Consider the following 27338-nt stretch of genomic DNA (forward strand, 5'->3'; position numbering starts at 1 on the left):
TATTTTAACGACCTAAGCGCATGGTCTAAAGCGCAGGGCACAAGTGCACTTAGGGCGTATCCGAATCCACTTTTGCTAGTTTTGGCGTCTAAAAGGGTTGTCCCTATTCACTAAATGAGTAATGGGTGTGTTTTGGGCGTAACGCGCAATAAACCAACCAGAGTCTCATCTCCCATTCCCTTTAAAAGCCAGTTGTGCTCGTGCCATGGCGGATTCGCTATTTATATGGCGGAATTTGCAAGCGGAAAAACAACGCTTCTCTAGTGAGGAAACGGATCTGTTAGACCATCTACGGGACAAAGTGTACGCACGTTGTGGACCCGCCTATTAGTCCAGTCATTTTTAGCCAAAATGGGGGTCAACCTAGGACAAATTGCAACAGACGCAAACTCAACTGATTTTGTATCCTTAATATGTCCTGAGCAAAAAAAAAAAAAAAAAAGCCCAGGAGAATCCCATTAGGGGAAAGTTTCGAAAAAGACCCAAATAGCCTATTTATACGCCTATTCATTCTTTTTCTCATGTGAATGGGGTAAACATTTTAACCTTTAGATATCACCATGAAACTTTCTGAGTTGATTACTTACATCAAGACAAACAAAACATTTATTACAAGTTTTTTTTAATTGTTTGCTAACATGGACAAACAGTGCATAATCTAATTATGTATGTGCTAATTTGCATAAATGCCACAACAGATCTAAACATTGGGTATAGCCAGGTGAAAATGTCTTGTTGAATCTTGTTGACATATAACAGTAAAAGACTTAGGGCCCTATTTTAACGATCTAAAATGCAAGTATCAAGCGCGAAACGCAAGTAACTTTGTGGGCGGGTCTTGGGCACTGTTGCTATTATACCGGCGGGATAAATGACTCTTGCGCCTGACGCAAATCTAAAATGGGTTGGTCTGAAGTATAGCTTCATTATTCATAGGTGTGGTTTGGGCGTAACGTGAAATGAACCAATCAGAGCATCATCTCACATTCCCTTTAAGAGCAGGCATGCTTGTTCCATGGCGGAGTGCTATTATAACGGCAGATTTGCCAGGCGCGCGCCAGGAGCGGTTCACAGCCGAGGAGACCGACGTTCTCGTCAGGGCCATAAAACACAGAGAAGTGACATTGTATGGGGATGGGAGAAACCCACCCAAATTAGCTTCGGTTAAACAGGCGTATAAAAATTTGGGTAAATGTGTAAGCTAGATTTATGCCTATTTTTTCACATCTTCATGGACACAACAATGATTTCCCTCGTGTGTTAATATTTTTCCTTGTAATAATGTATGGTTTTCTAAAAATGATAACTGCTGCGTCTGTGTGTAGATGAGATAAGCAAAGTGTATGCGCGTTGTGCACACGCTACATTAATTATGGCCAAGCATGCGCCCTTAAAATAGCATACAAATAATATGCGCAACGCGCCACTAACTTTAGACTAGGTTTTTCCTGGTCAGTGGCGGAATTGTTTTCTAAACCTGCAAAATAGCACCAGGGAACGTTTGCGCCGGAACACGGCTCCTCTTTGCGCTGAACCGCCCCCGGGAGCGCAAGTTAATTTCCTAATTTACCGACGTGCGTCTGTGGAGGGAAAAGTCTGCTGTGCGCGGGTGCAAAATAGGAATGATACATGCGTCGGTGTACAAAGTCAATTGCGCTGGGTGCAAGATAGGCCCCTTAATGTTAAGGTCTGAATGGAACCCATTTAGGCTACCCATGACCATTAATACATAGAGGCAGGAAGAAGTAAACCAGCCGTTATTAATTATTATTGCAGAGATGGGGTTTGGGGCTGGGTCCATGGGACTGTTTCTGGGGGATGAGTCTGAGGGAAGAACAGAAGACAAGGGTAAGGAGAATGCAGAAGACAAAAGGTAGGTAAAATAAAAAGTGAACCCCCAGAAACAGTCCTAACAGCTCTAAGATCATGCCTGCTTATTTAAAGGCATAGTTCACCCAAAAATGAAAATTCTGTCATCATTTACTCACCCCCAAAACTCGAAAAGAAGATATTTTGAAGAATATGGGTAACCAAACAGTTGATGGGCCCCATTGACTTCCATAGTATGGAATGAAATACTATGGAAGCCAATGGGGCCCATCAACTGTTTGGTTACTGAAATCCTTCAAAATATCTTCTTTTATGTTCAGCAGAAGAAAGAAATTCATACAAGTTTAGAACAACTTGAGGGTGAGTAAATGATGACAGTATTTTCATTTTTGGGTGAACAATCCCTTTAAAGATCCTTGGCATCAAAAAGTTTGAAAACGCTGAAGTTGTTTCTGCAGGCATAATTGTACATTAGCAATGCATCGTAACTTGACATTGCCAGACCACTCAGCTGAATCTGATATTTTGTTTCAACTGCAAACAGATCCAGCAACAGGTTCTGAACCTGGCCGCAGTCATGTGTAGTAGCAAGGTTAATAGGGGTCAGTGCATGTCTTGTCTCCTCTCACATCTGAAGACCACCTGATACTTGATGCAGTCTGTTAAAAAGGTCTGATAGCTCATATCAGCTATCTAACGTGAGAGCAATGCCAGCCGGTCAGCCAAAAGCATGTCGACATGTCCTTTCCACATCACTGCTGGGGACAGTAACACAGCACTGGTGGTGAGAGGAACTGGGCTCTGGGGCCTTTGTCCTATATTATACAGAGGTTATGACCTATCTCTATTTGAAAAAACAAAACAAGCTGTAACTTCAGAGATATGTCTTGTTCATCTAGGATATGCCTCTGAAAAGAGCGAATAAGTAACAGTTGTAAATTATACTCGATTGCATTAGAACATTTTTGATGCAAAAGACAAACTTCTGGATGAGTTATTTTACTATCATTTAGATACAATTAGTTTTGTTAAAATATTTTAGTAATATTTATAATCCTTTTTTTTCTGTCTTTTTGTCATTTTTAAATGTTCTCATTGTTTTTTTTAATGTCTATATTGTTTTCATAATTTTTTTATTTCAGTTTAAGTTTTAAGTAGCCTACATCAAGTTTAACTATATAAAAATGAGAATTGTTGCTTTACCGACCAGATGAACCCAAGCATTAACCCATTTAAGCAACTATTGTTGCCGCAGTTTATAGTATACAGTGTACATTTTCCTTTTGTAAGTATTTTTTTAGATGTTATCCCTGTTTTGTATCTCAATGACATGCAAGCAAACAACCAAATAAAGGATTTCAAGAAGAAGAAAAAAAAAGGTATTCACGTCCTTCCTGTCACATGAGGCTGTCAACTTCCTACCCCTACTTCCAGGAAGCATGACGAAGGCAAACCCTCCCAAAGAAAGATCATTTTCATGTTACTAATAAGTATTTTTTGTTGACATATATATATATATATATATCTACATAATCATGAAGATCTCTAGAATCATCCAAACAAAACAAATCTTACAAGAGATCTATAGTTTTTTGTATACTTAGTCAAAAGTCCAAGCGGCAACTATAGTTGCCGGTGGGCAAATGCCTTGTAAGTACATATATCATGGGGAAATACGGTATACTGTGTTAATAGTATTATTAATATGTTAATAAATCAAGGTTATTGGTCTTGTCTAGTGCATAAGCATAACTTAACCCTTTAAATGACATCTCTACTGTACAGAAATTGTCTGTATGCACTGTTATTTTTTTATATAGATGTAATTTTTTCTGCATTCTATTAATTTTTATTTATTTTCATTTAACTTTTTGATACACAATGCCCTGTTATGGCTGCACTTTGTTCTGCACTATGTTCCACCACTTTAACCCTTGTGCGCTGTTCGTTTGTGGTGTACAGACGGGCTGTTCGGGGTCTGGTTTTTTTTATTTTTATTTTTTTTTACAAATGTAATTTTACTCAGTTTATTGTTTTTACTCCACATTTGGACATTTTTACTCCACAAAATGTGTATATATAAATATATATATAGTTTTTTTTTATAAAAAACTGCCCATCTTTCGGAAAATGCAGTTTTAAAAGTAAAAAATTATTACTTTAACCAGTAGGTGGCTGCAGAGTTCCACTATTTGTCTATTTAACTAAAATACATTTTTTCACAACTTTTTCCAGTTGGATTCATATATACATATGAAATCACAATTATAACAATAAAAGTTACTTTTTGTCAAAGTTTAGCAGTTTTTGTACTGAAAAAACAGGTTCACATAGGACACTATTAACACGACTATATGCATGAAACCATTCAGAAAAAATTGGCCACAAATGGGTTAAGCTAAGGGCAGAAAACTGACTATTGATAAGCATCCTGATTACATTTGACAATTCTGTCTAGAATTGTGATAGGTTTATTTTAATGTTTACTAAGTAGAAACAGAATTATAAAATATTCTAGCCACAGATTGAATCAATCACATCTCTAAGTGAAACAAGCCATTTTAATAGCCTCCCTTATTTGAACAAATATAATCTTCTTTCCCATAATGGTTCAATATTGTGGCAAGGGAAACAAAACAGCTGATGTAAAGCAGTAATCTAAAAAAAAAGAAGAAAGTTGCAGGGAGGACTAAATGTGAATGTGAATGGATGTGACCTAAATCTATTACAATAACACGCTGTAATATATATATATCTGTGTCTCATAACTGTATTTCATGTCATCTCATAATGTGGCTCCTTAATGGCCCATGTCCTCCCCTTTATTGCTGATGCTGGATCCACTGAAAAAAAAACACATTTAGTTCACAACATTGCACTTAGACAGTGTACTCTCTCACTGTTGAGTGGAAAAATAATTTCAAGAGTAATCCGTGTCAAATGGTATGATCCTCTCTTATGCATCATATTGCAATTAGATTTATTTATGTTTGATATAAGCAAGGAATAATTGACGACATACAGTTGTATTATTAGAAAAATAATGCACACCTGAGGTGGTAATGTGGCTAAGACTGTCAATGTCTTTGTGTGTGTTTGGTTCTTTTGCTGTAAGGACCTTTGAAAGAACTGTAATAATTTGGTGAAGTGATATTGAACTGTAATGCGGTCAAGATCTGCCTGGAACTACTTTAGCTGTACATTTACTGAAAAATAATTGCACACCTCAGAATGTTTGTCAACTAATCAGAATCAAACATTCAACAGCCCCGCAGTATAAAACATGTAAATGGAGCCATTGTTTGTTATGCATCAGTTAAATCGCTTTTAATAACTGAAGCATGAGCATATGGCATGTACACTACACACTGCGCACTAATGATTAAATCTCTCTTAATTTCAGTCAATTTGTGTGAAATTCATAATCATCCTGCAATCATGACAGCCTAATAACTTATTTTTGTGTCACTGTATAAATTTACAGTATCTGCAGAGTATTGGAGAGAATCATATAAATGTATAAATGAAGGATTGCCACAGAGGAACCATGGTAAATCTTGGAGAAATGGAGCATCCGCCACTGCAGAGTTATAAATTAAAGGCGGATTTCATATTAATGAAGATAATTTCCTCTTTCACAGGAGACACATATGTAAAGCTTGCCCATTTATGATGAGGCAGTTTTAATCATAGAATATTATATCCTGGGAGTGATATTACAGCAGGTCAGGTGCATCTGATGTTAAACCTATAGTTCTATCATTTATAAATTAGATAAATTTGAAATGTTAACCCCTGTGAATGTCCAGCAGAGCTCATTTACAACAAACTGCAAATGTCTTTCACCTGTGATTAAGGGTCAATGACCCGCCAGAGAGCACTAAGCCAGAGATCATTTTACAATATATATTTTATATTATATATGTGTGTAATATCCTATGCCTACATATAGCTCTGCCTTGGGCTGCCTGCAACCAACCTTTTTATATGAGCTTTAATATCTATCATCCATCCATCCATCCATCCATTCATCCATCCAAATAAGCTTATAGGTGAATAGTGCAATAACTATGCGTGAAAAAAAAAATCAGGATGCAACTTTCTGTTTTTTACACAGACTGACTAATCTTCATCAGTGACAGGTGTCATGTAAGCATGCCAGATTAATGGAAACATAACTATCTTACATGGGTAAGTGTGATAAACATGATAAAATGAAAATAATCACATGCAATATCAAAATAAAAATGAATATTCGCTTAGGGGGTTCTTTTAGGGGTGTAGTTATAGTATTTTTTATTAAAATCTGAATATTTACTTATCTCCCTTAATGTCTGTGTTATGGCCCTGACTCTAATGTCTTTGATTCATTAAGGATGAATGAAAGTAGAACTAGATGTGGGTGTGATAGATAGATGTAGATGTAGACGCATGATGTGCATGATATTCATGATAGATGTCCATGAGAGGTTCCAATTTTTGCAACATACAATGTAATATGCACACACTAAGTTCATACTACGTTTTGATGCGAGTAGACCTTCATTTCTGTCCTGAAAGAATGACTGATTTATTGTGTCTCGAAGATGCACAACTCAATAAGTCATACGAGTGAATTATTAAAGTCTAAAGAACATTAAACCTTTGTACTGTTGCCCTATGCTCAATGTTCATCTAAACACGTACAGTAAATGGGTTGAAGCAGTGGCGTAGCGTATGTAGGGTATGCAAGTGCATATGGGCCCAGGCGGATTTATATAATGTTTAATCACCAGCACAGTAAAAGAAGCTCAATCTGACAGCTGAAACTTGCACACAAATTATACAGTGCAGGATTATGGCCCTCATAAATAAAATAAAAAATGTAATGTTTGAAAATATTTACCTTTTAGCTGAATCAGTTCTTGAATGCTGTGAATGGAATACTTGACAAGCCAGATAGTTTGACCTTGATTTGAAGGCCTCTGGTCCTCTCCTCTGATCTCTCGTTATTATGCTGTTGCAATAGCAGTTTGTGAATGTCTTGAGCTCTTCTTCAATTAGACCTGAAATGAACTGGGATATGCTATACAGAAGACCCACTGCAGCTTGAGATTGTGTAAGACTGATCCCGCAGAGATGAAGGAAAGGAGAATGAGGAGAATGAGGAGAAGGAAGAGCGGTTGCACTCTGGAGTAGCTGCTGGCCTTTGAACTGATGAATAATGGATGAATAGATGAATTTATTCTCTGAAGCTTGAAGAAAAGTTTCATAGTACAAGCTGAATGTTTTTTCCTCAGTGACTAAAAGTGAGTAATGTACAGCTTATGAAATCAGTAAGTGGAAGTCTAATGGAAAATTTGGGGAGTTTTGCACCCATGATTTAGTTGGCAGTGTTGAACTTTTGTGAACTGCCAATGTTGGGTTTGCACATATACATTTTTTTTTAATGAATGACGAAATCATGATGACTAAGTTGAATTGATTTAAAAACATGTTCAGAAACTGCAATCTTTAATTAGAATTAATTCAAAGTAAAAAGAACTGAAATATATACAGTAATAATCAACTAAGTAAACATCATATACTGTAAGTTAACAATACACTGTGGTGTTTTGTTCCATTGTTTTGCACAAATCTGTTGAGTAAATTATTCAATTACTCATTCATAAAGACTTGCTACATTCGAATATGCATACTTCCCAACTATATACAGTAGTAGGCCAAAAAAACAGTATGTGTCCAAAATCATTAAAAAAAAACCCAATATGGACACTTTTAACTGTCACATAGTTATTACTGTACTTATTTGTGACCCTGGACCACAAAACCAGTGACATGGGTCAATTTTTTTTTAAATTGAGATTTATGCATCAATTGAATAAATAAGCTTTCCATTGATGTATGGTTTGTTAGGATAGGACCTTATTTGGCCGAGATGCAACTATTTGAAAATCTGGAATCTGAGGGTGCAAAAAAATCGAAACATTGAGAAAATCGCCTTTAAAGTTGTCCATTTATGTTCACGATTGTGCTGCATTCACTCACAAAAATTAAATGTTTTATATATTTAAGGTTGGAAATTTACTAAATATCTTCATGGAACATGATCTTTACTTAATATCCTAATGATTTTTGGCATAAAAGAAAAATCTATAATTTTGACCCATACAATGTATTGTTGGCTATTGCCACAAATATACCCGTGCGATTTGTAACTGGTTTTGTGATCCAGGGTCACATTTAAAAGCTGTACCCACTCAAAGAGCACGCGATTTCGGATGTAGCCACAGTCACGTTTCTTTCCAGAATCAGTTCATTTGAACAAATCGGTTGAATGAAGGACTCAGTCAATTGTGCAGAAATAGTTAAGGGGTTCCAGGGGGGACTGAAACTAATTTATTTATACTGTGTAAAGTAATTTTAAATACGGTATTAATACAAAAACTAATTTGAAATGCAAACCTTGTTCTATACAGTTATATCTTGATTATGTATGCACAATTTTCAGACAAGCTTTCCTGCTTTCCATCACAATCAGCAACAAGTGAATACATGATCAGTTCTTCAATTACACAATTTAATAATTACATTTAAATCAGCTTCATATTATTGTCATGCAGAGCATTTCATCCAGAATAAATTGTGGTCTGGTGGAACATTAAAAAGATTATTAATTCATGTCAGAAAGCCACAGCACATATGAGGGTGAATTACTGTAGGTCCCTGTGCTTCCTCACATTGGGAAATTACAGTGCCGTGTTGATGGGGTTAGGAGTCACGGACGGTCACAAAAACCTTGGGGGAACAGGGGTTAAATTAAGTCGCCTTTCCAGGAAGGTGGCCCCGGGCTGAGGATATGGGTGCCAGGGTATACGGCTCTGGCTCTCTGGAGCTTTGTGATGCTGACTGGCACAAGTGCGGCAGAAACATTGCTCCGATTTAGCCTCTGACTGCAGGCCTTAACTGGTGGTGAACTAACATGCACTGACAGACATTCCACCCCCTCTGCCCACAGCATAGTAATGTCAGAGCAAGCAAGAGAGAGATGGAGCTGTTTACAAACACGCACTCTAAAAGCAAATAACCACTATAGTGCCGCAGCGAATAGATGCACATGGCAGTGTGGGGGATGGGCCAAGGGCCGGATTTACCTCATATTGTGACATACACAAAATACATTTTTGGGCCCCACCCCAACCCCGGTAGCTGACATACATACATACTAATATCTGACTGATCTAAACTAAATAAACTAAAATGATGAACTATGGAGATAGATATTTTAAATTGTATTCATTTATATAGTAAATGTCTTAATGTGTTTTACAATTTTCTTTTTTTATATATATATGTTTTTCCTCATTGTAATTGGGCCCCCTTGCATGGAAGTGCGAGCATAGAATGCTTATGCCGGGCCGGATGGATGTACCTTGACAACCTGGATGTCTCCCACTGGCTAAAGCCTGGGCTTCATCCATGCCGGTGCTAACTGGAACAGACAGCAGCTAATCTATTCTGCGCTCTCCTCATTCACAAACCTACTCTATATGACTCATTCCATTTATGTTCGTGACCGTGTATGAGCATTAAGGTTAGTTGTTAACAGTGCTTGAAGAGAAAAAAAAACAAAAAAGTGCCAGAGGTTCCCCCTCGGTTGAAATCGAGCTCCGGGAGTGGGGGGGTTGGACCTTCAACTTGTGAGAAGTGCCTGTACGCATAGGAAGGTGGGTGTGGGCAAGTTTCAGGTGCATTGAGGCAGTTTATCTGTTTGGACCGAAGACATTACTTATCATATATGGAGATTGTAACAAGGTTTGTGTTCAAGGAAGGAGGAGGCGGAAACCAGCGAATGTTTAACATAATCTTTAATCCAAAAATTGCTTTTCTTCAACTTGCGAACCCCCTGCAGTTCTCTTAAAAAACCCCAGGGGGTTTCCCAAACCCTAACCTATAATCTGTTATTTATTTATAAATTACAGAAATTATGCATAAAGAATAGAATGTATTAATGTGTCATTAATTGGGATTTATTTTTCTTCTAATGCCTTTTGTCGAGTTTTATTGTAATGCCCAAAATCTATTTGCAAAAAGAAAGAATTATAATAGCATTAAAGTTTTAAATTAATAGTTTCACTTACAGTGGAGACTACAAGGTTCAACAATGGTTTATTTTCCCTGATAGTCAGTCGGGCCAGTAGTTCCTACTTGCCTTGTATCAAATAAGAATAATCTATGTTTATTTCTGGCAATGCATTTTTATTGTTTGCTAAAAATATTTATAATTTCCATTAAACAGATAATTTTTTTCTGTACAAACCTGGAAAGTATATAAAGATTGAAAGCAACTCCATGAATTCATAAACACACTTGAGTGTTCCATCAACCTGACCTGGGCCAGCAGGCCATCCTTAGGAGCCGTGCACTAGCAATAGACACTTTCCATCACGTTTTCATATATATTACATCTTCACATGCAGTTATTAAGTAGTGAAACCATGTTATGGTTTAGGAAGATTGTTGATCTCATGTACATCTACAAAAACATTTGATCTCTTCACTAAGTGGATGTTCTTAGAAAACACAAATGTGGAAAAACGGATACCCCTGATCGTTTCAGGCCTCCAATGGATCTGCTTTTCCAGTGCAACGAGACAGAACAGGGGCTTGGAGGATTAGATTATTTATGACTCTGGTGAGTTGCGGTCTATGGGGCCTAAAAGGCACTTACCTATATACCAAAAATAACAATCAGGCAGACGTAGATAGCTCTGCCATCCTTTAAGCAAACCTGAAAGCACATCAAAGCTTTCACATTGAACTTAAGGATGAGTTATATATCTTTTTTTTTTTCTTCAGGCCAGTCCCTGGACTCTGTTGGGATGGACAGAGCTGCTTTATTACACACTGTCATTTGCTCACATTAACATCCCCACAGACAGATCCCTTTTGGGAGCATTCCCCATTTACATTCCATTATTTAAATTTCCTCATGAGCAGAATTAATGACTCAGGCCTTTTGATGAGGTGCCGCTGTTGCCGGCATCACTTAATTAGAATAATCTATCTCTACGGGTCAGGATGCATGAAAGGGGAGCACAGCAATGGAACGTTTCATTAGAAAAGTTCATTATCAAATAAATGGCTTTGACTCGCAGAGAGACCGAAGGTGCAGAGGTGCTTAGAATGAACATGGTTGTCTGAATATCTGTCCTTTGAGAGGGAAAGGAGGACAAAAAGCACAACAGCTGATTTCTTTTTTTTTTTGGTATCTAAGGTAAAGTATCAGAAGCATAGGGGGATTCTGCCAGGCAATTTCATGTCATGCTGCAGCTTAATTAGTGTCGGAAATGGGACGTCTGAATGTTAATTACATTTGATGAAGGCCTGTACTCACTGCAGAGTGAATTATGAACCTGTGTCATTCATTGCAGCTCAAATTGGGAAATAATGATGTCCCAAAGAGAAATGACCCACTAAGAAAAAAAAGAAAGAAAAAAAAGCATATCTACTGTAAATGAAGGTGAAAATCAAAACACTGTATCAGAAGTGATTTTAAGTGTCTTTTATTTTTTTTAGACACAGTAGATCACATGACCCAGAGCACAAAGAGGGAGAGAACAGGATTGTTTTTCCCTTTTCTCTCTTTAAAGGGAACACACACTGGTTCCAATGAAACAATGCATAAATGAATTCTTCCATCTTTGCGACAGAGCAGTGATTATTTGTGCACTGAATTGTTCTTGGTTAATAATAAAATCTTTAATTATATACATTATGACCGATTACATCCGACCACACTTGGCTAAATAATATGTTATGTTTTGCTCAAGAGATCTGGCTTTGATAAAGTGTTATGTCATGTGTCAAATATATTTAGCTTTTTCCTGATTGCATGAAGGGATACACATATTTCTATAAAGAGTCAAATAAAGAAGGAATACTGTACTGACAGTCAACCATTATCACAAAAGAAAAAAAAAGCGTCAGGTGTCCTTTATCAAACTAAAGGAGTTTATTTCGGGATAATGACCATGTATCTGTACATTAACGTACACATTTTTTAGATGATATTGGTTGAAATTATTCTATTAGCTCAATTGCAGAGACAAAAGAGAAACAGAGTAAAGGATTCCTGGATTCCACAACTGCCATTAGGGAGAAATATTTGACAGTCGAATGCAACAATTCACCAATCAGAATCAAGTATTCCAGAGAGTCATAAATTAATATATTTTTAAAGTAAACTGCTATTTTTACTCTTAAAAAAATAAAATAAAGAATAGAAATGCAGAAAGTGCAAATCAATAATGATCACTGAATAATTATATTTAATATCTTTTAACATACGTTTTTAATAATAACAATAATTTTCAAGTATTATTAGAATATTATTAAAAACCAATTATTACAGTATGTTTGTACACATCTTCTAACCTGTTTTCACAGTGGCATGTAAAAAGAAACGGGCATGTAAAATAAGTGATGGATAATGAAGGATTAGCTGCTTGATCTGTGTTTTCTGATCTTCTTTTGAAGACTTATAACTTCATTTTGTCCAAAACTTCCAAAACGTATTAAAAACCAGACCAGAAATCTAAATAGGCCAACATTAGCTTACAAATATTCTCAAATGCCCATTCATCAAACAGCTATCTACAGATCACACATACACATACAACAAACACATCTAGTAAATTTTGTTTCTGTAGAACCCTGCCCCGAATGCCCATATTTTTAGGCCAAAAACACATAGATATTTGTATAACGTGTATTGTTTGCACACAAACAACAAATAGTGCATAAAAATGAGAGACAGAAAAGTAAAATGTGGACAACAGTTTCTATAGAGTGCATTCTCTTTTTACGTCAACTTTTGTTATGATTTTAATGATTAATTTGGCAGATTTTTGGATGAATATTGCTTAGCTGAGAAAGTGACCACAAGTACGGTATTCAGTCATGCACACAACAACTGACTGAGTTTAGCTATATAAACTTCTGGCGCAATAACAGAATAACTAGCAGATGGGTGTCACTGGATGAAGTCACATCTCCTCCAGAGATTCAGAGCCTGATGTCTGTGTTTGAGTCATGAGGAGGTGAGCTGCTGTAGAGGAGGCTGGGAGGTAGAGAAAGGGTTCGGGATGACTAAAGGCTGACTTTAAGAGGATCTTTAATCTTCTTTTGCAGTCAAGTTGAGAGTAAGACAACAGAGTAAAAGAAGGAGAAAGAGAGAGATAGATAGATAGATAGATAGATAGATAGATAGATAGAGAGAGAGAGAGAGAGAGAGAGAGAGAGAGAAAATCCCGGGCAAGCTGATCACAGCTTGTCTGACATCAATCCAATCATCTAGTTTTTCCCCATTGGCTCACTGGACACACAGCTGATTTTTTAGGCTAAAAAGAGAAAAAGAAAGTTCAGAAGGTCAGATGATACCTTATAATGCTCATTACAGAGAACCACTGTATACCTTTGAATTTTCACCTATCCAACCCTGTAATCTAATCGGAAAGCTCAAGGAAAACATTTCAGATTTCTGCTTTAGGGCTTGGAGTGGTTGGTGTTCAATCCCGTGTCTCTATCAGACAGGTTTAAAAGCTAAAGTCAAAACACAGTACATGTACCCCGCACTCAAAACAAAAGTACCCATCCATTTCTCGCTGTAATGACAGGGCTGAAAAATCTGTGAAATTTCACTGGAACAAAAGATAATAATGTGCTGTGTAAAAACATGAGGGTGTTATGTCATTACACATTACCATAACCCGAACTCTAATGCTATACCACCAATGCAGATATAGGGAGAGAGAAAAAAATAGATCTTGCAGTAAAATATAAGGGGAACATTTTGCTTGAGGTCTGTAATTTGCCAGCAGAATAATTTCTATATCCTGTAAACCATGTTCACGTCTCATTAAATATTTACAATGAAATGTAAAAAAGTGGCTTTTACCCTTGAAAAGGACAAATCTTTAAAAGTAACAGTAAAACGGTGGAAAATTGGTGATATTTGTTTTCTGGTTGTCAAAGAATATTCTATTGCTCCGACGGTTTTACACGGTAAAACTTGAATCAGGTTAGCAATTCAAGGATCAAGCCATAGCCATTAAATGTTGTCATTTAGTACAAGTTGCTTATAAACTGAGTAGAATTTGTCTAATCTTGCAAGTTTCTAATAACTTGTGTCCAATAAAATATCCTATTTTTTTTTCTGGATAACACCACAGTTATAAGTGATCATTATCCAAGAGTTAAGCTATCTCAAGAAAAGCTGAAGGCTCAAGAAAAGAATAGAATAGAATAGAATAGAATAGAATAGAATAGAATAGAATAGAATGAGGCATTTATATAGCGCTTTCATATGTACTACTGTACACCCAAAGCGCTTTACAATCATATCAGGGGATCTCTCCTCAACCACCACCAGTGTGCAGCATCCACTTGGATGATGCGACGTATGGAGTCAATATAGGGCCATATATATCTGCAAAATAAAACAATGTTTTGCAAACAAAAAATATGTTTTGCAAAAAAAAAAATATGTTTTGCAAATAAAAATAGAGTATTGAGAATTTTTTTTGCTTTTTTGCAAAAAAAAAAAAATTTGCAAAAGAAAAGTTAACCACTGAGAGAAAAAATAAAGTTTAGCAAAGTAAAACTTCAGCAGCATTGACTTTGCAACACATATTTCCCTTTGCGCCGCTCCTTTAAATCCGCGTTTCAGTCATCCGTGCCTCTGCGGCGCAAGCTTTCCTTTGCGCATCATTTTTCTTTGCGCCTCGCTTTGTGTCCCTGATTTGACGTGGGGGGAGGGGTCAAGAGGTTGGGGTGTGTACAAGAGACGAAGGCGCGTCCCTCTCGTAACGTCATCAGCGCGAGCCCCAGACCGAGTGGATCGATCGAAATGGCGGAGCAGAGACATGCTGTGCTGCGTTCCAGTCCACTTTTAGACACGCACTTGCGAACTTCCCTAAGCACTTCCCCTTGGGGGAATCCCTGCCGCCATTTGAAGTGCGTTCCACTTCGTGAAGTGGACGAGGGAAGTTTATATGGACAGACCCTCGTTCCCTCGATTTTGACCGAGGGAGCGAGTCTGCTTCAAATGTACACTTCAGGCACCTATATGTCCCACAATGCAGTACGATTGTGACGTCACCACATATCTCGTCTAATCACCACCACACAGACAACTCTATGATATATTAATTATAATGTTTTAAATTTAAAACAACCCAAACACACCTATAAACATTTGGATACTGCATTAAACAAATTATTAAAGGGAAAAAAATTAAATAATAAATCAACTCCACAGCTGATTCCAAGTGATCAAGGGCTTAGGACGTTCCAGTTCAGCCCATTGCAGTTTCCGCCAGTAGTGGGCACTCGCAATGACGTACATCCGAGTGAACGAGATGAAGGGAAGTTAGCGAGTGAAGAGCATGACTATTTTGGACTGGAACGCAGCACGGGTGATGGATCACAGGTATGTATTATTGACAATAATAGTCTGGGGCTCTATTTGCCTGCTGATGAGAATATGTATATTGTGATGTAATATCTGTATGTACGCTCAGGTTTGTTTGTAAAATCTGAAATTACGAATGCCTTTTTTGTTAATGTTCTATAAATATGTCAATAAAAAAATAAATAAATAAAAAGTCTGGGGCTCGCGCTGATGACGTTACGAGAGGGACGCGCCTTCGTCTCTTGTACACACCCCAACCTCTTGACCCCTCCCCCCACGTCAAATCAGGGACACAAAGCGAGGCGCAAAGAAAAATGATGCGCAAAGGAAAGCTTGCGCCGCAGAGGCACGGATGACTGAAACGCGGATTTAAAGGAGCGGCGCAAAGGGAAATATGTGTTGCAAAGTCAATGCTGCTGAAGTTTTACTTTGCTAAACTTTTTTTTTTCTCTCAGTGGTTAACTTTTCTTTTGCAATTATAATTTTTTTGCTTGCAAAAAAGCAATTTTTTTTCTCAATACTCTATTTTTATTTGCAAAACATATATTTTTTTTGCAAAACATTGTTTTATTTTGCAGATATATATGGCCCTATATTGACTCCATAGCGACGGCAGCCACAGTACAACGGCGCCAGTGCGCTCACCACACACCAGCTATAGGTGGAGAGGAGAGAGAGTGATAAGAGTCAATTCAGTGGATGGGTGTTATTAGGAGGCCATGATTGGTAAAGGCCAAGGGGTGGAATGTGGCCAGGACACCGGGGTTACACCCCTACTCTTTACGAGAAATGCCATGGGATTTTTAATGACCACAGAGAGTCAGGACCTCGGTTTTACGTCTCATCCGAAGGACGGATGAGAAAATTCTATAAATTCAGAACATTCAAGAACATTCTATAAAGTTAGAGATTTGTGGGCACTGTTGATTCAGTTATCAAGAAGGAGAGGCTTTAAATACCTAGATGTTGCTAGAACAGGTAGTCATTCAAAACTCTCCACACAAGCAAGATAAAGACTTGGTATGGAAGCCATGGAAAAGCAGTAATGAGTTGTAAGAGCACCAGTAGACTACAGTATATCAAGAGCTCTGCAGAACACTTGTCTGCAGGTGATGGTGAAGCTATTACTCAGAAAGAACCATGTCATAAGAAAGTGATTGTGTCTGAGCTGCAATGTGAGGGATAAAACTGATTAAATGATCAACATCCCTCTAAACCTTACCTAAAAGCGGAATGGATGGTGAAAAAAAACAACAAGATAATCTGTTTTACCATAAATTCAAGCTTGCAGGACAATGACCTTAAACATTAGATCAGATTAACACTGGAATGGCTCAAGAAAATGCTACAATAGTCTGATGTCAATCCAACTAATATATAAATCTGTATTTGAAAACACAATAAACTGTTCTTGCTTTGGATAAAAGCATTTGCTAAGTGACTGAATGTGAAAGTAACCACTTTAAAACATCCATGGACAGTGTGCTATTTTTTTTTTTTTTTTAAATAATGTGTCATTTTTTCAGTTCTTTGAAATGAAAGTGTCAAGAAGGTGAAAGTGTCAATAAAGGTTCTGGTTTATAGTGCACCGTATGTGATTTGTAACCAAAAACCAAAAGCAGAAATAACATGTAGATGGCTCATTATGTTAAAATAAGCCCACAATTAGAGTAACGCCAGAACTGATTGCATGGAGCAATAACAGCAACAGCGAGAGCACTAAATGCAGCCCTAATCTTTGATGTGCTCCACTATTGTTACAACCAACATGAGCCAGAACGGACACAAAAACCCTGCGAAAACACCACTTCATGTGACATATCGAAGGACTCTGCTGAGGTTCAGGTCACTTGATACAGTGAGAGGGAGAGGACTGTTTATCTTTGCCATAGTAATGAAATACCCCAGATGCCTCTTCAAAGGGCAATTTGCATTCCAGGCCTCAGCACTAAAACCATCCTTCATTTCCAAATGCCAGGCCTCAGAGGATTATACACATAAATTCTGTAGCACACAATCTTTTTAAAACAGCCCAGTAAAATCTAGGAGGACCCCCACCCCCAGTTGTCAAAAGTAAATGAAAAGCCTTCAATCAAGACTCTCTCTTTGACCATCACTTGAGTGGCTAATTGTTTCATAATTGCTTGAATGCAGTAAAACGGTTGTTTTACATACTGTGGCATTCAATTATAATTTTGTTTGTTATTTCCTCACAAACTTTTCTTTCACAATAAAAAATACAATTATTTATGCATTAAGCATTACAGTATATCTTTATATTTTACTATTTTTACTAGGGATGTCAATTTTCACAAATTCCCATGATCGATCGTCGTTTAAATTAACGATCAATTAATCGATTAATCGTTAGCCTTAATACTGCGATATGCAGTGGCTATGACAGCATGACAGGGTCTGCAAATGCTGCTCAAAACGCTATGTTCCTCACCAAATCAATTAGAATGGTTTTAAATATAAATAGAGGGCTAGTAGGATTGTAAAATGTTTCGATGTGATTGATAATTAAATTAATTATTTAATAATCAAATATAACTACTAAATACAACGTGTCACCAACGCCGCCTCATATGCGCTTAGAATGTGTGACTGTTGTGGACGCGCTCTTCCTGGAACAACTGCACGCGCTGAATGAATCTGCTACCGTTAAACTGGAGCACTTTGCTAGCACGTTATTTATCTAAAAGAAACGCATCCTATATGAGATTAATCAGATATATTCAAAATAAACATATTACAAATTATATCTGCACAAAATGACGCAAATTCATGCACAAGTGAACTTGAACTAAGTTACGTGCCATTCATTCAGAACTATGTTGTGGACGCGGTCTTCCTGGAGCAACGCGACACGGCAACTAAACCCAAATAATTCACAATGTTTTATTACAATATTGTTCTCTTTATAATGTTATGTAATATTACAGTCCCAATAGTCATTATTAGTCGTGCACTGCCGTTTGAGCTGTGCACGCTGAAGCTGACGCTTTACTACAGAGTTAATTCTTAACCAAATGCATCCAATATGAGATCAATCAGATATAGATAGGCCTACAGAAAATAAACAGTATTACAACTTACATTTGCACAAAACAAAAGGCAGCGAATGCACATGCAAACTTATAGTCATGATGAAGGTGTAAAATGGTCCCAAACATAACTCCGGCGCGCTCGCTTTACATGTTTCGCGGTTGAGCAGCGCGCACGCGCATGAAGACCTGCTTAATCGATGATCGATAAGTTGTATCGATTAAATGTATTATCGACAATTAATCGATCGTCGATTAATCGTTGACATCCCTAATTTTTACTGTTCTACGTATTTAAATGAACAATACATAACTTTGGAGAGTTACATTAGTATATGCATCGTTTTTAAAGGTGCACACAGAACCTTGGCCTTTCTATCCCCATCTGTGGTCTTCTGCACAAATTAATCTGATGGTTTAAGGTAGACGCATGGTTGCCTGTGATCACCATATAAGAGCAGATCTGTCATTCTACACCAAGACCCACTGACATTAAGAAGAAAGTCCTAAAGTCATATATGGATGGATAAAATGTTACCTGAGCAAGTAGCATAAACTGCCAGTAATACATTTTACCAAAAAAAAAAAAATCTGTAATGCACCTTTAATGCAGAACAAAGCAAAAACATTAAATGGGTAATGGGTCATTGGATATCATTCAACAACAACAACAAAAGTTTTGTCATAACACAAAACATGTATTTTTGTATTGTCTTTATTGCGAATTGCTATCAGCGGCCAAAAAATAATCCAAGCACTGAAATGCATTAATTTTGCATATATAAGTAAGCTTTATCCTATTTCCAAGATGTTTCTGATTACTTAACAGGTCAAGCTCACAAGCTGAAATTTGTTCTGCAGAAGACAAACTGTAGGCCTACCTTCATCATGATGTTTTCATACAGCATTTGAACTTGTTGCCTTTCCACTTAAAATAGCTCTACAAAACATGCCATCCGTAGTTAATAATTTACAGTTCTCACATCCCAAATTAAGCAAAACGAGGTAGCCTGGAGCAAAATATTACATAATAATCTTCACAGCTTTAGGTCCCACGTTCAAACTAAATTGCTGTTGCCAAACCAACGCTGACCTCCATCCACCTTCTCCCTCCTACCTTCCCTTCTTTCCTCCCTCCAGTGTTATTTTCAAGTGCTGAGCTTAAGTACAACGTAATGGTCCGATTTACACCCGTGCAGTGTTTTATGCTTCTACCTTGCAGTGTAATTGAGATTCTGAACAAATACATTTAACAATTTTATATTTTAGTTTTGTGAAGAAAACTTATTCAATTTAAAGTGTTAAATGAAACAAACATTTCATAAAATTTCACACTGACATTGTACTTTTGATCCTGAAACCCTGTCAATTCCATGGACTGACACAGGGTCATTCATGTGTGATTTCAATAACACACACCTCTGTATGAGCAGGGCTCGGGTAGCAGGACCCTAAAAGTAAACGAGTTGCAGTTGTGGTGATTCATTCTTCTCCTAAGGCAATGCTCAAGCAGCTTCCCTATTAAGCTTCTGAGTGGAGGGTGGGTGTCTCAGGATAGAGACATCAAAGAGTCATGGTCTGATCTTCTGCAATTGCAGCTGTGATGTAAAATGGAGGAAGCACTTGGGGCATACAATTTGCATTGACGTTGTGGGATTTTGTATGCTAAATGCTGTTCTTCATGCGTAGGGTCCTCAGAATGGATCTGCCCACTATAGTGATATTTCAGAATTTTACAGTCATTTACAGTACATAAAAAAAGTAGTCAATACTGATTAAAAAAATTAAATTAAATTAAAGATTCACTGAGTCAATTTCTGTCATGGCAACTCTGAGTGTTTGACACTGTAATGGATATGAAAATGTTGATATGTTAGATCTGCTACGCTGCTGCTGCTGGATTTTGCTGCTGCTGCAGAGCAAGTACAGGACACAACACGCTGCTGTGAGCATGACAGACATACTGCTGATGCACAAAATAGCATATATGAATTAACCATAGCAGATCTATACAGGTGGAGCTGGGGAAGGTGGAGGGTTTCTGAAAGCGCGATGCAACTGCTACAGCAAATGCTGACAGAGTTCCCCAAAGAATCATTCAGTGAAAAGAAACTTTTTTTTCTTAGCGTAAAAAAACATTTAAATATGAAATTCTGTAATTATTTACTCACTGTCATGTTGTTCTAACCTGTATGGCTTGCTTATTTCTGTGAAAAAAGATGGTATTTTGATTTATTTATTTTTCTCTCCACACAATGAAAGTTAATGTTGGCAAATTATGCTAATGACTCCACTGACTTTCCTTTTATTTCTTCAAAATACCTTCTTTTGTGTTCCACAGAAGTAATGAACAACATGAGGGTGAGTAAATGCTATACTATCCCAGGAGAGTAGTAGTCACTTTTAAACATTTGTCTTCTCCACACTGTAATTTGTCAAGACAAGTAGCGTATAATTAGTTAAGCGGAGAAGAAAATAATTTTTAAATGTATCAAATTACTTTCAATCTCTCAAAAGACTATACTCATTTGACATGATATAAATCAAGTCAAAGCAACTGGGATACAAACTTATGTTAATTTAAGCAAAAATAACTTTTTACTGTGATATCATTTTGGGATTAATGGGACTTAAGCGCAGAGTAAGGCTGAATAAAACAAAAACACACTGCTTCTGTCTCTGTTTTTATCCTCTGTCACACATAATAAGTCTCATCACAATATGAAGCCAAAAGCAAACAATTTTGTTTGAAGACTGTCTTAGGCTATTTGTTCAGACTGTAACAAAATCAATACTTCATGTTTTATCGCTGCTTGGAGTGTAGACATGTTTATTTTACACAGAAAAATCAAGATTACCCTAGGGAGCTTACTTCTTGTGTGAGACAAACAAATCAGCCAAGATGGTGTTTGGAAAATGGGGCAAGCAAGATTGAAGGCAAATAGCTTGTTGAAGACAGGATGAGACTGGAATCAAAGAGCTGTCAGGTGGCTGAGCGCACGGAGATACATCTTTCTGGCTGTAAGGTTGCTGAGCAGGAGAATTGTAGGGGGAATGAGATGACGGACAGGAGAGGGACCAGGGTGAAAGGATTTCATTAACCAAAAGGGTTAAAAGCGGCAGTTGGGGTAGAGGAACATTGATGAGAAGTTCATAAGGGAGGCATTTTATTGTATACTGTTCAGTTTAATGTACTGAACATCACCTTTAATAACTTCAGCTGAAAAACAATGGGGACAGATGAGATTCCTAATACATTTTATAGGCACTTTCATTACCGTTAAGTTGTCGTTTGCGACAGCTAGTAAATTGAGATTTGTTGTCGCCATGTGTGGGAGTCTTTTTATTTGAAGGTAGGGTAGGCAATTTTTGGAGAGGCTAGCAACAGCAAGCTAGCTTTGAAAGCATAAGATCAAAGCACATAGCATTACAATAATAATGAATGTAAACATCTTAAAAGACAAAACTTGTACCACGCTTGTACCAACTTGTACGACAAAACTGACTTGTACAACCTGACTGCTGCCGATAAATTTCCGTGAAAATTGCGCATAATTGCGAGTCAGAAAAGATTAACAGCTCTGAGTAGAATGTCACGGGTTGCCATCTCTTAAACATGAAATGAAGGCAGCATAAGCTCATTGGGTCACATTCACTAATAATTGCGTGGATTATTTCGTATTTGTACGCACAGGAGAACTTGTCACGAAAAATCTCCACCTAATTCATAACACGTTCGTACCAAGCGGCAACCTCCCCGTCTCTCTCTTGAAACCAACACGGAAGTGAGTTAAACTGCAATTCGTTGACTGGCCGCTTGAGGCTGGTGTCAAAAGTGAGTCAAATCTGTATCTCCCCCATGTTAAAATGCCATATTTTACAGCAGAAAAAAACGTGTTTACAGCCTGGTGTCTGTATGTGGCTTTGGTCTATACAGCTAATTTTGCCCTTCATGACAACTGTGAGGGGGGTGAATTTTTTTATAACTCATCCGTTTTGTTGATTAATATTTAAAGTTCTGCATAATTAAGGGAGTGTCCACTTGAGTGACAGGTGGATTGCCGCTGATGTCAATGCTAGCCGTTTGTCTGCTGTTACTAGCAGTCACTTCACCTCAGCAAATTTTAGCTGCTGAACTTGCCATATCTGCAGTGTTTGTGCTTTTTTTCGGGATTATTTCATACAATTTAATACACCCATTACTTCGCCCATGGCTTTGGATTCTGTCGTTGTCGTCGAGTATCGTTCGAGAGAACAACCAGCGCTGTATTTCAGTTGTTTTCCTCTGTGAACATGCACTAATGGATGTCTGACAATTTCGTTGCTTTTTGGAGTTTTCAGATTTAAAAACGTCAATAAAGGCTCGTTCGTTCTGCTCTCACGGAACAGATTATAATATGCTTATGTACCGTCAGATGAAATCCTGCAGGTGTCGGCGCTTTCTCCGTTCATGCAATAAATGCACATCCTTGAATGAGCGCGGATTTCCAGCGCATTTACTTGAACTTCATAGGTAACGTTAATATATCTATGGTTTAACCCATTTGAGAGGCGGCCAAAATCAGAATTTAAAATGGACTGAATAAGCTCTCTACGAACTTGACGAGCGATGCCGCGCTGACGGACCATAGACTATAAAAAAAGAGTGACTGACATGTATGCACATAAATCACTGTCACACACACTCTCTCAGAGTAATATTAAGTTACTGCATATACATGTTCAACTAGCAGAATAGTACAGAATCACGATACACAGTCTCACTTGTTGCCATGTCTTTTAACTATTATAATATTTCGAAGGGCAAAAACAGGAACTTTTAATTGGATTTACATCATCAACTGTCACTTTAGCGCGAGGCCCTGTGCAGTCGCAGACTTGGTACTGTCAGTAGCATATAGCATTACCTCCCCACCCGCCCCGCCTCTTTGCTCATTTTCTGTTATCCGGGAGTGACGCGAGGCCAAGATGGCGACGGCCGGCTCCGCCCACTTTAGGCTTCAAAAATGCTCTTCAGAAACCTACGGGTGACGTCACGGACACTACGTCCATATTTTTTTACAGTCTATGGTTCGTACACACATGAATTTGTTCTTAACATTATTCTGATGTTGGTGAATTTGGAATATTCTAAATGATCGGCCGCGCACAAGCTCAGTAATTTGCATAAAACATGCCCAAACCATCTTCAAGTGCTTTTTGCACACGCTTTCCTCACAGCCTTTCATCATTCTCGTCAAACTTGCCGCTGTTTGCAGACGCGCTCTCGCCCGATCCTTGAGCAGTGTCAAATGTGCCATTCTCACAATAAACACCTTTTATACAGACCCAGATTACAGACCTCTCATTAGCCAGCTGTACACACGCGTATACCTGCGTTATTCAGAAAAACCTTGCAGCTGAACATATAATGCAGATTTTCCTATGCTTTAACTCTGTATATGATGGAATGTATTTAAATTAAATTAAATTTTATTATTTAATCATTTTATTATATAATTTTATATATGGGTTATATAATACAGTTAATGAAACATACTTCAATATAAATGTAGTTGTGTTAGGATTAAATATAACTTCTTAACAAGATTATAAGACAGTACAGAATAAGTGCTTTTTGCGTATGTGAGGTTTTTAGTTATATATTTTTTTAAATTTAGAATCAATTTTATCACAACATTTCTGGTGAATCGTGATTTGTTCTTAAAAACGTTCGGATGCACATTTCATGCACACATTTGTACGTACGCATGCTTAGTGAATGAGATCCATTGTTTTGGTTCAGGAGGAACTGTAAATGGTGGCTGTTGTTTGTTTGTGGTGCTCAGTGACTGTCGGTCTACAACTCTGCATAGCTTCATGGAAAATGCTGTTGATGTCTGCGTGAGCAGGGTGTGCAGAGGTATGAAAATACATACATTGACAGGCAGGTAAGGACATCCTATATATATCCTATATATATAACAATTGTCTTTGTTTCTGTTTTCTACAGTTGATAATGTGATGAGACTGACAAGCAAGGCATCTGTTTTCTGATAGACTCATTAAATCTGTATTATCAGGTCTAACAATATAAATGCAACCTAAAAGATGTTCAGCTGTCCATTTTGTCATTAATATAAATATAAATATAAAATATACAATATAAAAAAATACTACATGCATTTGTTTTATTTATTATTTAGAACTATTAATTCACATTAATATTTAACTATTATTTTTAAGTTAAATAAAATGTGTGTGTTCAAATTAGTTTTTGCTGTGGTATAGAATTGATAATCGTGAAATTTGTCTATTGGTACCAACCACTGAAATTCTGGAACCATGACAACACTGGTAGCAAATGTAACTAAAAGCTCTGGAAATACACCACATACAAATTACAGACTAATTAAAAAATTTATACTGGGGGAAAGGATTACAAAGAATGGACATCATTATGGTGATATTAAGTCATTTTTCACTGTAGAACAACAAATATTTTCCATAAGAATGTTGTTAGTTCTTAGACATACTTTATGACAAAGGACATGAACACAGTGGGAAACAACAGTTACCAGTTATCAATTTTTTGTGAAACCTTTCAAAACACCAATCAGAAGTGCTGTACACTGCATAAGAGAAAGAGTGTTTGTTGATGATGGGAATGGAGGAAGGTGTGATTTTGTATGTAGGAAGCATGCTGTTCCTGTGCACATGCTTTGATGGTGGGACACTGATGGATGGTGCAACAGGAGTGTAGTGATGTCATGGTAATGAGCCTGTTGGTCAGGCTTGACCTATTGATACTGGAGTTGAGGAGGAATGAGTCTTTTTCCTCTTTCTTATTCTGTCCATATCCTATAGCCTCTATGTCCTTTCTTTATCATCGGTCTTCTCTGTGTTAATCTGAAAATCACATGTAGGCCTACATTGAACCCTGGTGTCACTGGCCACTTGCTTATGAGTGTGTAACCACACTAAAATGTTTGTTTCTTACAGAAACAATGTATCAGACCAGAGCCACTTTATGGCCTTGTTTACACTGCAGGTCTTGATGCCCAATTTATCAGATTTTTTTGACCGTCCGTTTACACGTTCTTTCAACTGTGACCCATATCCGATTCATATGTTTACACTTGCCATACTGTCTGAAACATTGCACATGCTTAAAGGGTTAAATTATCTTGCACAGATAGACGAACACGAAATATGCTTGATGCTAGCTCTGCGATACATGCGAAGTTGGCCAAACATCACCATGATTTTGAGGCAAAGGAGGACGAAAAGTGCCATCATTGCACATATGCTTCAGTTATTTTGTGTGAGAGAGATCTCAGGACTGGTGGGAGCATATTGAGTTTAAATATTGGCTTTAACGAGGAGCAGTGGGTCCGAAATTTTGTTGTGTCAACGTTTTTTCACATTCCTCTCCTACGACGACAACGTTTCGTCGGGCCATCCGTCCCTTTGCAGATGCACGTCGGGGTTTCTCTCGTCATTAAGGGGTCGGCAAACGCGCCCCCGCGTTTTGCTGGATTTTCTTCACAGTAGCACAATAAACTTAAATTACTCCGTCATTTATGGTCATACAGAAAAAAGAAATATGAAAAAAGAATCTGTGATATTTCTACTTTTGTATGTGTCCACTTACAATCAAATCAAAACATTGTGCTTTTGTAAAATAAAGAAAATAAACGGTGTGCTTTCTGCCTCTTTGTCGCGGTGAACTTTTTTTTCTTGAGCCTGTCTATAAACTGAAACAAAACTCAGGCAATACTTGTCACACATTTATGAGCCATATATCTTTATAATCATTTAAGTGTGTACTTTTAAATGATCGGATTCAAACTGAAAACAAATATTCTCTGCTTAAGTAATTTGTATAAAACCAACAAGATGTCCAGTTTCTCAAGCGCTTGCTCATTATTTTTAATTTGACCACGCCCACACGCGCAAAAGAGATTGACATGCAAATCGCCCACGCCTCACACGAACGCGCTCGTTACCTCAAAAACAAAGCACCAAACTTCACAAGTCTCTGCTTTTCGTCGAGTTTGGAAGACACGCCGTGAGCTTACATTGGATTTACCTCAGAAGAAGAAGAACGCAATTTGAAGACAAGAAAGATGTAAGGTAAGAAATTCTTAATTAGTATGTTATTGTTGCATAAACTTCACATTGCAGTTGAACCGTTACTGTGTTTGTGGATATCTGCTCAAACGTAAATATGGATAATGTATCATATTTTGGAGCGTGCTCTGCGTTTGAATGTTTCATATTTTGGAGCACGTTGAAAAGCAAAACGCACCAAACAATAGGCTTCATGTTTTTATATTGTAATCAATATATTTTTCTCTAGCACAGTAGCACTGCGTGTAGCCTATGCCTACAAGGCACAACAAACCTGTTCATTATATATTGTTGGAAACATTTGTGTGTGTGTGTATTCTGTGAATTTTAAAAAGAAATTTTAACCAGAAAAATCTAAAATCTATTTCCAAAATTGTGCAGCCCTATAGTTTCTCTTGATATCAGTATGTTCACAGTTTTTTTTTTTTTTTTTTACAGGGCCCAGATGCAACTGAGTCCTGCTGACTTCAACATTCACATGAGTCTCTGTACATGAACATGGTGAAGTGAAAATCAAACACCTTGGAAATGAAAGGTATGTACTATGTTTCAGGAATGGCACAAAGGTTTCTGTCTTTGGATCATTGTTTTCAATAATGTGCTTTTTTGTCATATGTTGTGTATCTTTGGATTATGTTGTGTTGTAAATAAATCCAAACAATTTAAAAGCCATTCTTTTTTAAATCTCCTCATTCTTTGTGCAAGGTTGCTCAGAATGACAGGGCCTGATCGCTCCTAATAGGGCATTAGGGGTGGGTCTTTGTCTTTCTCAGGTGTGAAAGCCATACATATTAATGATGTGATCACGCCTCTTCGCATAAAGCTTTCTTACAGAAAACACGTCTTACACATTTTAAATCAATATATTGTCTTATCTGAATGAGCAGTCAGGATGA

General features: G+C 37.4%; 1 protein-coding gene across 2 annotated transcripts in view; it reads right to left on the reverse strand.

Moving 5' to 3' along the window:
* Positions 1-27338, reverse strand: part of zmat4a (zinc finger, matrin-type 4a) — a 160182-nt gene that overhangs the window by 37231 nt on the left and 95613 nt on the right. The window contains exon 7 of one of the 2 annotated variants that reach the window (XM_082169805.1): positions 12124-13211. The exons of the other annotated variant lie outside the window; for it this stretch is intronic. Coding sequence (XP_082025931.1) covers positions 13184-13211 — 28 coding nt within the window. The 3' untranslated portion in view covers positions 12124-13183. Of the gene's footprint in view, positions 1-12123; positions 13212-27338 lie in introns of those variants that run through there. 2 annotated transcript variants of the gene reach the window in all.

Source organism: Leuciscus leuciscus (assembly GCF_965113295.1).
Source record: "Leuciscus leuciscus genome assembly, chromosome: 5".
In the NCBI taxonomy this organism is placed as follows: Eukaryota; Metazoa; Chordata; class Actinopteri; order Cypriniformes; family Leuciscidae; genus Leuciscus; species Leuciscus leuciscus.